At 30.4% G+C, this 17,456-nt stretch overlaps 1 protein-coding gene across 1 annotated transcript in view; it reads left to right on the top strand.

Annotated features, from left to right (window-relative positions):
- The first annotated feature begins 2,314 nt into the window (after positions 1-2,314).
- Positions 2,315-17,456, top strand: part of LOC119676994 — a 36,271-nt gene continuing 21,129 nt past the window's right edge. The window contains exons 1-5 of the mRNA XM_038088260.1: positions 2,315-2,467; positions 2,527-2,628; positions 9,138-9,233; positions 9,353-9,517; positions 9,577-9,676. Of these exons, the coding sequence (XP_037944188.1) occupies positions 2,315-2,467; positions 2,527-2,628; positions 9,138-9,233; positions 9,353-9,517; positions 9,577-9,676 (616 nt within the window). The remainder of the gene's footprint in view (positions 2,468-2,526; positions 2,629-9,137; positions 9,234-9,352; positions 9,518-9,576; positions 9,677-17,456) is intronic.

Raw genomic sequence — 17,456 nt, 5'->3', positions numbered from 1 at the left:
TTATTAATTATTTGGAAATAACTTTTTAACATCTCATATAAAACAATAGTTGTTGTTATTACTATATTTTTAAACTGTTATCGACAGGGAAGGGATGTGACAAATTTCCACGGTTAAAAATACATAATATCATTCAGAAAATATTTTTATAATACACTTTTACAGTTTTCGTAGGAAGAAAGTATTTTATATTAGAATAAAATATTTCAGGTAACAACGAAAAAGAAATATTGTTCAATTTTACATTTCACTTCAGTGACCTTAGCAAAGGTTAGGTAATACCGGCGATCCCTAGGAGATCCACTTATACATATTGGCCCATTCTGTTATCGCATATAGAAAAAAACTTAGAGTTTAAAATCACTTAGAACCGTTGGCGAAGCTGAAAATGCTGTTTAGTGGGAGGACTAGTAATTGATCAAGATCCTCAGGAAAGGGAGCTCCGAAAGTGTTGAGTTATCGCTGTACAAGAGCTGGGCAAAGGCAGAGTAGATGAGAGGCACTCTCATTGTTCCCCACAGCTGTGATAGAAAGGGAAATTCAATCTTTTAATATGGTTCCCTTATTTGCCGTGACCTGTAAGTAAACTTACAATACGTAAAACTTACTCGTACTGATATCTCTACGGAGCATTACAATGAGAATATTAGATTTCTTTTTAGTGGAAAGTGAACAGATTGCATACAGATGCCTGCATATCGTTAAGTCTTTCCATCTTTTAGTAAAAATTTCAACTCAGAAAGAACACAATAACAAATTGAATGATATTAATGATATGCCTAGATTACTTAGGTGTTCCGAGTGAGGTTTTGAAACACCCCTTCTGGTTAGCTCGTCTGCTCTGCAATTGTTGAAAATACCCCTATGATCAGGGTTCGGGAATTAGCGAAATATATTGAGCTACGTCAACATTTCGTTTAGAGATGGTAGCAATCAAGAATCATCCTAGATATAAGTTGGACTTAACTCAAGGAGTTTAAACCAGCTTAATTGTCTGATAGTATGTATATATTTCAAATAAATCATCCATTTTAAAACAAGTCATAGCTACTGTAATGGCGACCACTTTCGTCTGAGAGACACTATAATGATCCGGAAACCTAAAGTAGGAAAAGCTTGGCTTGACTTCCTGGTAATAACGAGCTTTACTTTTGGCTCGTTTGGTTAAAAATTGTGAAGTCATTGCTTCTAATTTGACAGGTTCAAAGTTCTAAGCCTGGCAGTTGTAATCCCACAATTTGATATGGACTTATAAAACCAACGAATATTTTTAAAAAATAATATGCGAATTATTAAATCAGTTGTATGCTCAATCAAAAAATTCAATTAATTAAAAATAAAATTTTGTTGTTATTCATTACTATCCGAAAACCCGTTTTTGAAAGTATTTAATATTATTATATAATATTATTAGTTCGTAACGCAATTTAATCACTTCATTGTTATCTTTTAATTGAAATAAAATTGATAGTATCTGTGGCTTATTATGTATTTATTTTTCCGCTTCATAACAAGTATAATTTAAATATTAGTAAGTATTATTAGCTGTTTTCTAGTTTTAATATCAGAATTGACTTAAATAAATCATTTCAGTTTGAATACTAGATTTGTGTAGTTAATATGTTATCATTCTATATATTTTTTAGTGTAATAATTTATTCATCCATATTGGAAACTTGTGCGTACAAGGTATAAACTTTTAACTTTATATTTGTCCGAACGTGACTAATCAAACATAAACCAGTATCATAAACCACAAAAGATTCGACAGGGAAGTCCAAATCTGACTCCATGCTGTCTTATAGTCCAATGTTCGGTTAGAACTGCAGTACAATATATTATAATATTATGAACCATTAGCAAATATTTCCTTATTGCAGACGGGCTATTATACTATATGCCTATATATTTGGAATTTATTATAATTATTAAAAATTTTTAAAAAAGTCAATTATATTTGTTATCATTTTTGCCAATGTTATATTAGATCTAATATTAAAAAAATTTTTTCATAATTTTTAGAACGGTGTGGTGTCAAATTTCATAGTTGTTACTGGTATTAAATGTATTGATTACGATAAAAGTTTTGCATATTTTGCTTACTGCCATTTAAAGCCCTTTAATAGAACAACGAAGTATGTTTCATTACGCGTCAAACTTCTGAAACCCCCCGTTACTCAGTCACGCGTAAGCTGTTATATATAATATATGGTTTAAGAAACATGTTTTCATTCTAAACAAAACAAAAATTATTATTTCTTTCTTTGTTATTCGAAAACCCTTCCAAAACAAAAATTTTTAGGTGCAGTTCACTATGTGGAAGAAAGCCAATGGTTACAAACCTTTTGTGATTAATACGACGATAGATACTTGCAGGTATTTAGCTGGTAAAACAAATCCGATTGTTGATGTGTTTTTTGATATATGGAGGCCATACACAAATATTAATCATAGTTGTCCTTATTCGGTAAAACAATAGTTTTCAAGATTTTCATAATTTTTAATATAATTTTTATCGTTTTTCAGGGTGATATGGTTGTTGAGAAAGTTCCGCTTAATAGTTTTAAAGCTCCTTCTGCATTTCCTGAAGGAAATTATCGTGTTGACCTTGACGTTGCAGCCTATGGTGTATTTCGGGCAGGTGTCCAAATATTTGTTACCATAAAATAATCATAATTTTTAATGAAAAAGTAATATAATTATATTTTAAGGTAATACAAGATTCCAAATTCATTTTACATTATTTATGTCTTTTTTTAGTTATTTACGGTAGGATTTTTTAAAATGGTATGGGGATTGGGTTGCTAATTAATACGAGGTACTAAAAAAAGTACAAAATAAAAATATTTTTGTTTGTTGTTTAAATAATTTAATGTTAAATTCTTATTTAAACGATATCACACTTATGCATATATTTTTAACCAGTTTGTTTCGTTTTAAAACTGCACACGAAAGAATTTCAATAAATATTTTCTGAATAAAAAATCGTACTTAAAATTTTATTTTGTATAAGAATCAGTTAATCTGTAAGTATTATTTCGCCCCGAAATTATATTATTATAATTTATATATTATTTCTTTAAGTTCGCATTATGGATTAAAGGTAAAGATTAATTTCACAAACTTATGTCCTCATACCCAGTCAGTTCAGTAGAAAAATATGGTTTTATTTATTAGTAATAAAAACTTCCATATTATAATAGCTATTATATTCTTGTTTAAAATCGAATTTTAATTAGGAAAATATTGACTCATATATATTTCACAAAATCGTTAATATACTCTTTGGCATAATACTCTTTGGCAAGAAGCAGGGATATATAATTTTCCTCGTCCATTAATTCATGCTTAGTACGGGTTATGGTTCTAACGACATTGGGCTGTATTTTACTTTTTAAAGAATTTAATGACTTATTATTATTTTAGTGATTGTATGTACTTCAGAATTTTAAGTGAAAACAGTCACATGGTACTTCCAGATAAGATTATTAACAGAAGCCCAGAGTGATTAACGTGTTTATCTGCTGTCAATACTCAACTCCACGGTGTTCTCAACACATGTATTAAGATAATGTAAAGACAAATGTTTGGCATAACTTCCCACTTGAGCCTACTTAACGTCTCTGTTGATCTTTTGGCACTATTGTGAAAAATGCAAATTTCACATGGAATAAAAATAAATAAATACAATCATTCTACCTACGAAAGTTTGGGCTATTTATTCATAGCCATTACGATACTGTCAACATTAATTAGTCAGAACACTGCGGGCCTTGAACCTCGCGGTACAGATTTAGACCTCCAGTCGGGTGCCATAAGTGAAAAATTACTCATTAAGATTTATAGTCCAAACATGCTTTATCTCGGGAATATTCTAACTCCTTTATTACAGATTTTCAAAATGTGACTGTGACGTGGCACTTCTGGATAGAATTATTTACAATGATAAAGCATTTTTTGTGGTCGTTGGATTTCAACCGTATGCCCAATTAACCAATTAATAGGTATGAAATCCAAAACATTTTTAGCCATTCGTGAGATATCACGAAAAAGTTATAAAAAATTGGATCTTCATTATACAGATTTTCAGATATTTCAATAACGACTAATTGACCGAAATCATCTTTTATTGTTATTGAAATAAAATTAACTATCGTTCACATTTGTTTAAAAATATTAAAATATATATTTATATTTGTATCAACGATATAGCCTAATCTATCGTAACGAAATGACTCAAATTGTGGTAAGTTTCTTTTGATTTGATATCGCCCATATCTAGGAAAATATCTTTGATGTTGTTGCTTGAATGAACCTTTTTTACATCGAAGTGAAGGGAAAAAAATGTACATATATAAAACTGTACAATAGAATCAGTATCGTAATAGCGATAGAACTCCACCAAATTATTGTTAAATGCCTGAGATAGTATTTGGAGCGGGAATCATGACTAGGTGGAGCTAGGTGTGTAAGCATACCATAATGTAGAGTTAAATATGTTTGATACGTTTTCCTAGGGTTTTAAAATCATAGGCTTCAATAAATGATTCGGATGATTGCAATGTTTTTAAATGGTTTCTTGATTGTAGGAAAAGGGCTGACAGATCTTAAAATATATTGAAGTTCTAAAGTGAGTTCCTGTTTTATAAAATCCGTGCAACTTGAAATAATTTTACTGATTAATGATAAAAAAATAACATTGTTAGAACTGGATATGAAGTGTACTATTGCAGACGTATCGATACTTATAGCATAAATATTTTATTAAATCGTTTTTCAAATGTGGAACCCTAGAAGTAGACCCTTTTACTCAGGACATTGAGGTAAGCTACGCATTACTATTTTTACAATAATGTTGTGTGTGTAAAAATATATCGATTTAGTTAAAATTAATTTATATCAAATTCTTGTGAATAAGATAGATGCAATTTATAAAACGACATTATAATTAAGTTTGATGAAAGTAAATTGCTTTCATCAAACTTATCATTTCATCAAACATCATTAAAAAGTATTGAAAAATTTTTTTTAATAGATTGTGATGTTTTTTAATTTTCATTTATCGGTAAACAATTAAATAATATCTGCTTTCAACCAATGATTTTATAAAAATAAATACAGATTATAAAAAGTTGTTCAATTTATAGAGCTTTTATTTAAATGTTTTCATGATGGATGTCACAGAAATTACAAACTATCCAATAACATTACTTCTTAAATTTGGTACACCGAACACACGATAGAAGACACGTCTTTTACCTTTATAGAATATATAGGTGGGATATATAGCTAGGTAAAATACCATACGTTGACAGCACTATTATAAAATTACATAAAATCAAAAGTGGGTTTTTTTTGTTAACGGTGACTCAAACCCATCAAAAGCCAGTCAGTACGGGATCTTAACCCACTAAAAGCATCTCTTTATACCCGGACGGAAAAACGGACTGGAACTACCGTATCAAGTCAGAATTGTCAGCTGACGAAATTATGAATTGTGCAATTAAGCTTTTTAAATTCGTGCAATATATATGGGGAATATAAGCTCCCCATGCTCTAGGGAGTGATAAATTAGATAATAATTTTTTTTAACGATAATGAAGAATTTTTTATAAAAATTTTATATGGGTGTAGGTATGTGTTGCAACGGGCGGAATATTATGAAAAAAAATTTCAACTTTCTATCTGTCATAGTTTTTAGGATAACTAAGAAAATGTGAAAATGGACCAAGTTTGGCTTTAAATTTGGATGGGTTCCGGTAGGCCAATTGAACCTAAATTCAAAAAATTTAAGAGACAGGCCACCTCAAAAACTATATTTATGAAAAGTTTCATTTTAATATAACTACTGTTTTAGAAAGTATAGAATTTTAGTCGGCTAATACTGTTTCGGAACACTGTGTGTCGTAAGTAGATGTCATTCTGATAGCGTGCATTAGCTACCTAAGTTATAGACTAACACAAATGATGAATTAAAGCATTAGTTATTTTATAAAACTTAAAATTTTAGTGTCAAAGTTCTTTAAATTTATAAATGAAATCATTTGTTTTCTATAAGATATAGTTACGGATGAAGGGTATAGCTAGCATTCTATGAAGAAACAGCACCAATATCATGATATACCACTCAATACAAAAATAATTAATAGTAGTTGATAACTCTAAAAAATAAACTCTGTGCTTGTGAAATCCCTTTGGTGGGTGTTACATGACACTTGGTCGTCGGAATTGACGAATGGCTCCGGGACACAGACGCGGCCGCTTTTGGAACCAAAGATTTTTACTGTTTTTTTAAGCAACAATTATATTTTTAAAGTAATATATATGTGATGCTATAATTAGTTTATTATACAAGTCCTTATGATTTTTCTTCACTAAAAACTTAATAAGCTTAGTTAGTAGGCTGTATTATGTATATAGGGCTAACTGCCGACAGTAAGTTAGCGTTTTTTATAACACAGGTGGGTACTTTTGTAGTACAGTTTTATGAAAAATAAATTTAAATATATAATTGATAAAAAAATTGTCACAAGTAAATAATTACTAATTAACAAAACTAAGTGTATGACGGGCATTGAATCTGATATAATTATTCAGATAAGTGTACATATATTATTTTTTCAATATCGTGATTTTTTGTTCAATTTAAATGGCTAAAAGCATTTTAGTTCGTTTATTATTTTTGAATTGTAAAAATGGATATTTTGTGCTTTCTTATTTACATATTATTTTTGACAAAAGGTTATGATACTTACAAAATAAAAGTAAGAATATTAAATATTTAAAGGTTTCTACTATTATTTACTATAGTAAATAATCCGTAAATGTGGAATTGATTTTTAACACCCGTTTTTGACGACAGAAACTAAATACTTAATATAAATTGTTGATATCAATAGAGTGGTTTTTTTTTATCGAACAGTAGTGAAATTGCAACAACAAATATTTTTATAATATATTTAATTAATTGTAAATGTCAACTTTGAATATTGTAAATATTTTTTTGTTGTATTAAAATTATTTTTAATTTGCATTAAAATTTTTTTTCTAGAGAAAGTCTGAAGTACAATACGCTAAAGATTTTTGGTATATTATATCTAACTTGGCAATCAAGACAGATAGGAATACTCCAATAACTTAAAAAAAATATTGACAATTATATTTGAATACATGAAAATCTAAAACAACATCATTTTTAGTTATTCCAGTTCGATTTTAAAAACATACTATAACAATACCTGATACAATATTAATATAGATCTAAAATTAATAAAATAAATGCTGATTACCTTACTGATATGAATATTAGTGAATGTCCCTATTTTGTTGAACAAACGTTGAAGTTAGAGCACTGATTCAAGTAATTTATTTATTGAAACCAAGAAACGTCATGTTTACTCTGCATATATATTCTTCCACATGCCATACCCCTCGGTTATTCAATGTGGCTTAAAGACTCCGGTTTCAAAAACTCTCTCGAATGGTGGGTTTCGAGATTTTACAAGTTATCCTTGTACTCTCATTACTACACTTTTCATATTTGTTATTGTCTGCCACTTATATTCCGAGCTTAACATTTGCGCTACAAGGGTATCACCCGTAGGTGTTCTTGTGTCTCTCCAAGAACACTACTTGGATTTTGCCTCAAAATGTTGGCTCCTTCTTGCTATAACCCGTCAGTGAGTCACTTGCCAGTAGGTCTATGGGCATAAGTCCACATCAATTATGGCTTAAGTATAAAATCCAACATTTGTTCAATTGGGTAGTGTTTCTTAGCGAGATCTGCCGATTATTTTTGATAAATGCTTAATGTGCTTCTTAAAAATGATTATATTTTAGTCCTGTTAGATAGTTATCTTAAATCAATTATATTCATTTATATCTCAATAAAGTATTATGCAAATAATACGACTGTCATTCAGATTCAATATAATTTGCTTTTGCTAATTTGATTTAGTCGTACAAGATGATTATTTAAATTCAAAATAAGGTAGTCCAGGAAATTGATTTTGTTTAAAAATTTCACTCTATCTCCGAACTTCGACTATTTAAGTAAGCTTTTCCACTGCAGTATACTTGAATACAGCTTTTTTCTCGAGATATTGAAATTGGAAGATATTGGGCTTTAAAACTTTATACCTTGATATCTTAGAAAGCACACTATACCAACATAAGGTTCGGAAAATTGGAATAATGACTAAAAAATATATATAAAAATATATATATATATATATTAAAAAGTTGATGATATCTGAAAAGGAAAAAAAAGGCCAACGAATTATTAATTGAACGATCTGAGTTTTAGTAAAAGTACCTGAATCAAAAAATGGCTTGGCATTTTTTAAATCTATACTAGTCTTGAATATTCCATGTTTTATAAAAGAATTAGTGATATAATGTCAGATTTAATCAACTGCTCATTTCATAGTGCCTGAATACATAAACTGATTTCTCTAATTGCAACCGGATTTTTAATATTCTTTGCACAGTTAAGTTAATTCTTTGAGGATCTTCAGAATTTAATCTTTGCAAAGTCTGTTTCGGTATATCTATTTGGCAAGCTTTAGATTCTATTGCAATGCTATATATGGTGCCTTATTTAGATCTTGTAGTATGGTGTAGTCTATTTGGGAAATTTCAGATTCCATTGCAATGCTGTATGTGGTGCCTTATTTAGATCTTGTAGTAAGGTGTAGTCGATCCATCCATATTTGTATTTAGAAACTAATTTCTCATAGGGATTTCTTCCACATATATATCATAATGAATGATGATTCTGGATTACCACTGGCGCAAGTTATTACTTAGGGACTATAAATAGTTGATAGTCGTACAATTGAAATTGAAGGAAAAAGTTTCAATACCAAAGATACCTTAAGATATAATGGGAGATATGCGTTTAAAAATTGTTAAGCTGGAGAATCACTTTAAAAAAAAATAAACGTATTGGTTTCTGTATGCTACCACGAAGAGATGTGAGATTTGAAATTTTGGAAAAATCCATGCGTCAACTGTTTGATAGAAATTGATAGAACGCTTGATAGAATTTTTGGTATATTTATTATAATTTTTGAAAAATATTTAATTTTTTTTAATTTATATCTATATTAATATTTAAATTTTTTATCATTTTCTAGCAAAATTGGATATCAAATACAATATTTGTTGATAGTATCAAATGTAATGAGTACAACAAAAGTCTTGGTTATTTTGCTTACTGTGATTTGAAGCCGGTAAATAGAACAACGAAATATTTTTCAGTACGCGCCCTACTCCTGCAACCAATAACTAAGATGAATGCAAGTTGAGATATTAAATTTGTACTTTTTATTAAAAAAAAAATCCATTTTAGGCCCATTTCACTATGTGGAAGAAAGCCAATGGTTACAAACCTTTTGTGATTAATATAACATTGGACGCTTGTAAGTACTTGGATGGTAAACGTAATCCAACTGCAGATGTGTTTTATGATATATGGAAGTCTTATACAAATATTAATCACAGTTGTCCATATACGGTAAAACAGTGGTTTTCAATATCCTTAAAACTTTCCAAATAATTTTCATCGTTTTTCAGAGTGACATGATTGTCGAGAAAGTACCACTTTATGGTTTCAAAGCTCCTTCTGCATTTCCTGAAGGAAATTACCGTGTTGATTTTGACATTGAAGCATATGGTAAACATTTTGCCGGCGTACAATTCTTTTTTTCCATAAAATAAATATTATGCCAAATATTCAGTTAACAAAATAATTCAATAAATAAGTTAAATTTTCTCTTTAAAACTACTTCGTATTTCTTCTTATGTCTTTTCCCCTTATATCTGTGTATTACTATTGGTCAAATTCCATTAGGAACATAAACTATTAATATAGAATCTCCATCGTTTTCTGTCAGATACTTTTCGCGAAATCGTAATTCGCGAAATGTTTTCGTAGTTACATTGAAAATAGCACGCCGCCATGTTATCTGCGGTCTCCCTCTTCTTCTACTTCCCTGAGGATTCTATTTAAGCGCTGTGTGACATATTACATCGTAACATTTCCTCAAAGTGTGTCCAATCCAACTATACTTTTGTCTTTTTTTTATTTATATTTACTTGTTCAGTTATTTACGACAGATCTTTAATTCTTATTCTCCTTGACCACCAGATTTTCAGGATGTTTCGCAGTCACCTGTTAGTTAAGGTCTGAAGCTTTTGCTGGATGTTAGAGTTTACGAGCCATGTCTAGCATCCATATATATAAACGAACTGATTTTACACAAGCATTAAAAATGCAAAAAAGAAAACTCAACGTTGCGTCTATTGTTATTGCAAAAAAGAGTGGTGATAAGAGGTACCCCCTTTATTTCCGAAAAAAGGGTTCGCTTATTTTTTCTGCATGTAAAATTCTTGCTTTTGAGTCACTATATTGTGCTTTTAGAAGGTTTATAATTATCATGGAAATTCCTTTATCTTCAGGTGCATTTCAGATTGCACTTCTTAGGAGAGCATCGAAAGCATTTAAGAAATTTTAGAAATGTATGAAAATAAAATACAAAGGAGTGTTGTATTCGTTGTATTGTGTGATATATTTACACTACCTTAAAGAAATCTTGCAGCGTTAACAGAGTCGATATATTTAAGTCTGCCAGGTAATATGTAAATGGAGTACTTAGGTGAATAAAACAAGATTTTTTAGAAGAACATCGTTTCATTAATAAAGCCAGGAACAATCTTTCAAGGCAAACTTCTCGTCAACTACATTTAAATTTAGAATAGATAAACTGTTTTAAAGATGAATATAAGACAGAGTTTATACGTATGATTTTTAAATTACGTGGAGAACTTATATTTTGTACGAAAGCGGAGCACATTCTCAGTGTAGTTTATGAAATCTCAAAGTTACCGAAGAGGTCAAACATTTTATATCAGACTGTCCCATTTTGAAGGAAATAAGTTTATTATATGTCAAAAAAATCTGACGCAACACTATAGAACTATTAACCAGTTCCACGGAGAAAACTGGAAAGTATTTTACGGATACGTAACATTCGCACTCATCTATAGAAAAAGAATACTAGAGGAAAGTTTTTGAATTTATACTTAAGAATTAATTACAAATTGCAACAAAATTACATTTATTTAGATTATCGACACTCTAGTTATAACCTTTCAAAAATTTCTAAACACCAAAAATGTGAAATTGAAAGAAAATAATAAAAAACTATACTACTACTAATTATGTCAGGTGAGGAGACTAAGTTTTCCAGTGTTTGGTAATAGCATATATCGCCTTTGGGATGACAATGGTACGAGGTATAATGCAGTTTTGATCTCCTTAGAGCATAAATATGAGAAATAAAAAATTAATTACATTGTATTAATCAACATAAATAAATTAAGAAGGGTTCGATTAGAAATGAAAAGACAACAACAAAAATGTTACTTAATTTATTGAAATATTGACTATACAACGTTGTATGGTCGAGTTTCTATTCGAACCCTTCAAACTTTTAAATGGTTTCTTTTCGTCATAAGAGACGTCACTTTTAGGAAGGAAAAATTAACATTAAATAATAAATTAATTTAAAAAATTAATACGTAGAGTAATTATTGTATTTTGCTATTGAAGTGTCTACTTTTTGTACACTCAATAATACTTTTTAAACACCCTGCCAACTTTATAGCTCGTAATATCACAAACCATATATTTGACTTCCCGTTTTAAATCATATATAATCACAAAAATACTTTACATAAATATTTTATTGACATCTTACATATGTGATACTGTGATACTCTGAACTTAATACTTATTTCATTTAAAAATGTCATAATTTTAAAGTGCTTCAAACTGTTTTTATCTATAAAATTGATTATATTTCTACTCCAGGTTGGAGGCAACCTCCATTTTCTGGTAACATACATTTGATTTTATCTCATTGAAATTATTTTATACTTCATCCAGTAGTGAATACAGGACAGTTGGTTTGGGTATCAGAGAAGGAGAAATATTTTTACTACTTTTTGATAAAATCTGAAATATTCAGTTTCGACATGCAATGTTGCGACTTAATACGGAGAATTGCATGCACTTTAAAAGCAACTGTGCAGATTAGATTTTACAGTCTTTAATCGGTGGCTAAAACTGCTAATCAACTTGCAATCTCTTAAAATCTATTCAATAAATCTACACGAGAAGTGTGCATTAAATAAATTTCAAGTATGAGTAATCAAATTTCATATAAAATCTTGAGGCAATTTAAAAAGGAATGCGTTCTGTTTGTGTATTAATACTTAAAAAGAATCCAATATATAGAAATAGATTTGGAAATCTTTAATTTATATTTATTAAAAATTTTTAAATTGATTAAACATATCAAAAGTAATCAACATTTGTGACAAAATTTCTTTTGTGGCGTTAGAGTAATGCTACATCGGGTTCTTACCGATTTTTCCAATCAGTTCTTGAGAATTTCAACACATCTATTATACATATTCTTCTTTTTGTTTAAAAAAATTTGATATGAAAAATGTTCTTAATGTTTTTTTTCTTTTTTTTTTTTTTTTTTTTTTTGCAGTAGGTGGAAAGCATCGAAAGCCACAGTGTGAGACTTGAGCCCACTAAAACCACCTCTTAGGAATGAATGAAGAAGATTTCCACAGCAATGTGGAAACTTCATTCCAGTAATCATGGGAAAGAGGAATGAGAAAATAGACTTAATACCTAGTGAACTAGATTCATCTAAGTCAGAAAGCAAGGGCATGAACTAAGTAGGATGGATGATATAGAAGGGGAAGGGGTTACGGCTAACTAGCGGGGATGGAATCAACAATATACTTTGTGACTGGGGTCACGAAAGCCGCGGTTATATAAGGGGATAGTGGAGAGGTTACGGTCCACTTCGTCGAAGTAGTGAGTCAGGTATTGGGGGGGTTTATAGCGCAAAGCTAGAACAAAGTCTTCTGAGAGAGTGGAAGGAATGGAAACGTCGGGGGGAAGGTCATGGAGCCGGGTGAGATACCTACGGGCGAGTGACAGAAGATACTCGTCAACACGAGTGATCTTGGCATTGTTATAGAGAGTTGTTATGGAAAAGTGTTTGCCATTAGGTTTGCGCTTATAATTAGTGCAATCGCGAAGAAGTTTCCGCTCAAACAAGCGGATTCTTTCCATCTGAGCGGAAGTGATGGCTGACCAAATAGGAAAAGCGTAAGTGAGGAGAGGACGAATAAGCTGCTTATAGCAGAGCAGCTTAACTTTGCAGTTAAGCTGGTTATGTCTTCGAAGTGCAGTTTTAAGTTGAGTATGCCTGAATGTTCTTAATGCAAATATAAATGTTCCTCTAATAGATATAATAATAATTTAAAGAAATATTTAAAAAAGATATCACTTCTATTATTAAATAACTGCATGTTAATGCAATATTGCATAAAAATTCGGCAGTAGAACTACTTCTAACAGAAGTAGAGCGGTATAATCAGAATAATGATTAAGGGCAAAAACCTAAACTCACATACTTGATTTACATTTTAAATGAGTCTTGGCATAAATTAATCTTTTTTGGGAGCAAAGCACTTTTTCGGAGCCTTCTTAAGAGACGGAGCTCTTAAGACACGAACTTCTTAAGGGATGAACTGAAAATAGCTTCCAGTCTTGCAAAGGAACGATGCCAATATACGAATGATCTTTCAAACGATCTTTCGGAAAATTTTTGAGTGTGGTGAGCTGAAAGCTCGTTTTTCAGAATTGCTCTGTTAGTGAGATAAAAGTGAGTCTGTCCAATGGTGTTAGAGATTTTTTTTTAGATTGAATTTATGTATGTATATAAATAACTTTTAAATACTGCTTGGACGTAAATTTTGCATGATGATTTATCAAAAATTATCTAAAATAAGATGTCAGTTCACAAATTAAATTACAGCTGTGAGATTGCCATTATATTAAAGAAGATCTTGTATTAGTATTAGTATTTATGTTATGCACATTTAATACAGATAGGCAATGTGTGTATATATAGTATATACTATATTTATATTATCTATACATATATTTACCCATTAATAGTGATTATATGCGCTACACATTCATAGGTATGTGTAGTGTTTGATCTATTTATAGGTTTATGAAAGCAAAAAAATTTTTTAGTCTCAATACATTCTGTCCGAAGTTATGGCTTCAGCCAGAAAGCAATGCACGAATTTAGTCAAAGAAATATCACATGCCAATAAGTCCATTAAAATATAAAATTTACTGCGAGTTATCCGTAAGCGATATTCAAGTCATAGTCAGTGTTCTCTAACCATAAAAATGGATTTGTTTGTGGTTTTCCAAGAGAAAACCACTTTAATTTACGCTCAATCCAGGGTGAACTTATAAATTTCAGAAATTTATGTTACAATTCAAGTTTGATTATTTTACGTTTTGTGGATTAAATTTTTCCAATTTAAAATCGAAAATTATTGCGACTGTTCCGCACTCTCGACAGATCAATTTCCTATAAACGAATTTGAATTTTATTCCTTTTTCTTTTTCTTTTTTATTTGATTTTGACTAAAGAGCAATCTCCGTTTGTGGTCTATGCGTTAAAGTTGAATATATCCGCGTTAAGCCGACCTGCGTTTACAATTCACCAAGTGCGCCCACACTAATCTGCAGACGCACATGCAGCTCCGGCTTAATGATGTCATTTTCATATCGGTTTCTTTAAAAAAAGTGGAGAAAAAAATAGTATCTTTATAACGAGGATACCAAAAACTGTTATTATTAAGATATTTGCAAACTAGTATCGAATTAACTACAGCAACCAGTACGCTTGACAGTGTGGGCTAAGCGGCATAGCCTGTGGCAATTTGAGAATATTTAAGCCCAATCCAATATCTGTCATTGGCATTTTAACTTCATTGTGAAAACTTATGGAGAAACAATTTATGGAAATTAATCTGCGAATAAAAATTTGATCAGAAAAATTTCCTAAATGCCGTGTATCTTCTTATGATTTGAACATGAAAATCATAAATTAACTGCAATAAACTGCAACGCCAAATTTGCCAAGTACGGGTAACACTTGTTTTTTGTCTTGTAATTTCGTCATGAACAAGCGTTTTTGTGGTCTCAGTGGTCAAATGCGCAGCCGTGATTTTTATGCAGAGGATGGCTTCGCACACGTCCATGTTAAGTACTTCTCTCGGGTAATAAAATGTATTTTTCGGTTAATGCCGTGAAATATCTGCAGAAATCCACAAATCCATTCGATTTTGCTGCGGGCGCTGGTGGGTATGAGCGCGGATTTCTGCTGTTGATATGCAACCCGTGGTCACATTCGTACCTTGGAAGATTTGCAAGCTGTTGATAGCATTTGAAATGTGTTAAATGTGCAAATCAAGTATCATTCAGCGGAGTTGTCGACCAAGTCACTGAGGTGCAGTTGAGTGGTGGCAACATGCATTAAAGTGACACAGCAGACATTTATGAATGCGTTTAGCTGTTCTGGTGGTAACGGACATCACAAATGAAAATAATTTCAATAATTTTATATATTTTATTTGAATTTTATTTATTTCAACTGAATGTAAGACAAATTTAATATATAAATTTTGTTAATAAATAATTGAGATTTACGATTATGAGTTGACTCAGGAAAAGCTTATGTATTTTTAGAATGATGTGACTTTTTGTTGTTGTGATTTTGAATATGCTAGATTATCCATTTCCTGGTTCCAAAAATATGTGTAAATACTACATATCTACTTGTGATTTTTTTTGGGCACTACTATTGGGTTCACACCCAACACAATACAATATTATTTAGCAGGACAATCTCGGCATTGGTTCTTCGGCTCACCACAGTCAAAACTTTTTTGAAAGATCATTTGAAAGATGTTTCGTGTTCTGTCAGGCATGTTTTGAAACACGAATAGTTCTTTTTGATTAAAACAAAGGAGAAAGTTCTTATTGGTCTTGAAAGACAGAACGTACTTTTCGGTCTTGACAGACAAAAAGCTCTTTTCGGTCTTGACAGACAAAAAGCTCTTTTCGGTCTTTTGAAAGACTAAATGAAAGAAATGCCATTGAATAGATCATTTGATTGTCAGCTAAAATTTACTTTGTGTTTTTCGTGTGTAAGTTTTTATTTTTATAATAAATAAAATAAATAAAAATTAAAATAAAAATTATTAATTAAATAATTAAAATTTTTAAAAATGGAACAATTATTTCTAATTTTATTTTTCATACAACAGAAACGTCAAGGTATTGATATACTCTCTATAAAAATTTTAAAATATATATTTTATATATAATTTATATATTTTTTATAAATTTAAATTGAATTCATTTGTATTAAAATTAAATTTTTTACTTGTGTGCGATAGCGACTAACGGCTGTTTTTAATTTCACCACGTAAGCAATAGAACAATAGAACAAAATAATATTTGTGCCATAATAACAAAAATCTTTTAAACAGTCTTTCATATGATTTTTCCAAAATTTTTCGAAAGACTTTAAACGATCTTTACCAGAATTACCATTAAATGTTATCTACGACACATTTCACAGTATTTAAGTTTTTTGATATATTTTTAATTGGCAAATAGGTAAATAGATGGCAATTTATCGGCCATAACTTGATGGATATGTATTTTCAAAGCGTTAAGAGACTAAAGACTGTTCACAAAAACAATATTTTTGGCGTTAGATCACGATAGATATTTTTGTCATTGCTGTGATGACAATGACATGATCTCGGAAGTTAATTCACAGCACAAAAACGTCACTATAAAATCTGTTGTATAACTTTTGGCACCATTATATTTTTCAGAGCCTTATCTACACTCTCAAGCTAGAAGAAATTGATGATTATATAGCTGTAGCAATGAGATTCGGGATATGGGCTAGCGATATGAGGCATCGCTTCTCAGAAAATATTAGAGAAAATACTCTAACATGTGTTAAAATATGAGTGAGTTTCATTGATGTTGCCTAACTGCAGATGTAAATCTGGAACCAAAATATTTAGGGCCTACAGCTTTCGCTGTCTTAACCAAAGTAGTGAAAGAAAGTATCTTGATGGTTGTGGTAAAAATTCAAATACGCGGGTAAAGTAACTGTGTTCATTTATATTTATTCAATGGAGAGTTACATTTTCCAATCAGGGGCTGTGACCCACAGAACAGGTTCTTCCTTGATATGACCCAAACCAGGAGGAATCTATATCCAAATATATAATTTCAGTTGTTGGCGGTGGAGGTCCTTGTAATTATATTGCATCGCATGATACAATATAATATATAATATATATAGTATATTTAAATATACTATGCTCTCGATGACAGTATTATTCTACGTTTGCGACTAAAACAATACTGCTTAGTCAAAGCCACAAAATGGATAGTTCTTCATTTTGGGATGTAGAAGTTTGTCTGATCTCATTAAACATAAAAGTTGCTACGGTGTCTCTTTCTAGAATGTCAG

The sequence above is a fragment of the Teleopsis dalmanni genome, chromosome 2 (genome assembly GCF_002237135.1).
Source record: "Teleopsis dalmanni isolate 2A chromosome 2, ASM223713v2, whole genome shotgun sequence".
In the NCBI taxonomy this organism is placed as follows: domain Eukaryota; kingdom Metazoa; phylum Arthropoda; class Insecta; order Diptera; family Diopsidae; genus Teleopsis; species Teleopsis dalmanni.
This window is presented reverse-complemented; position numbering and strand designations above follow the sequence as displayed.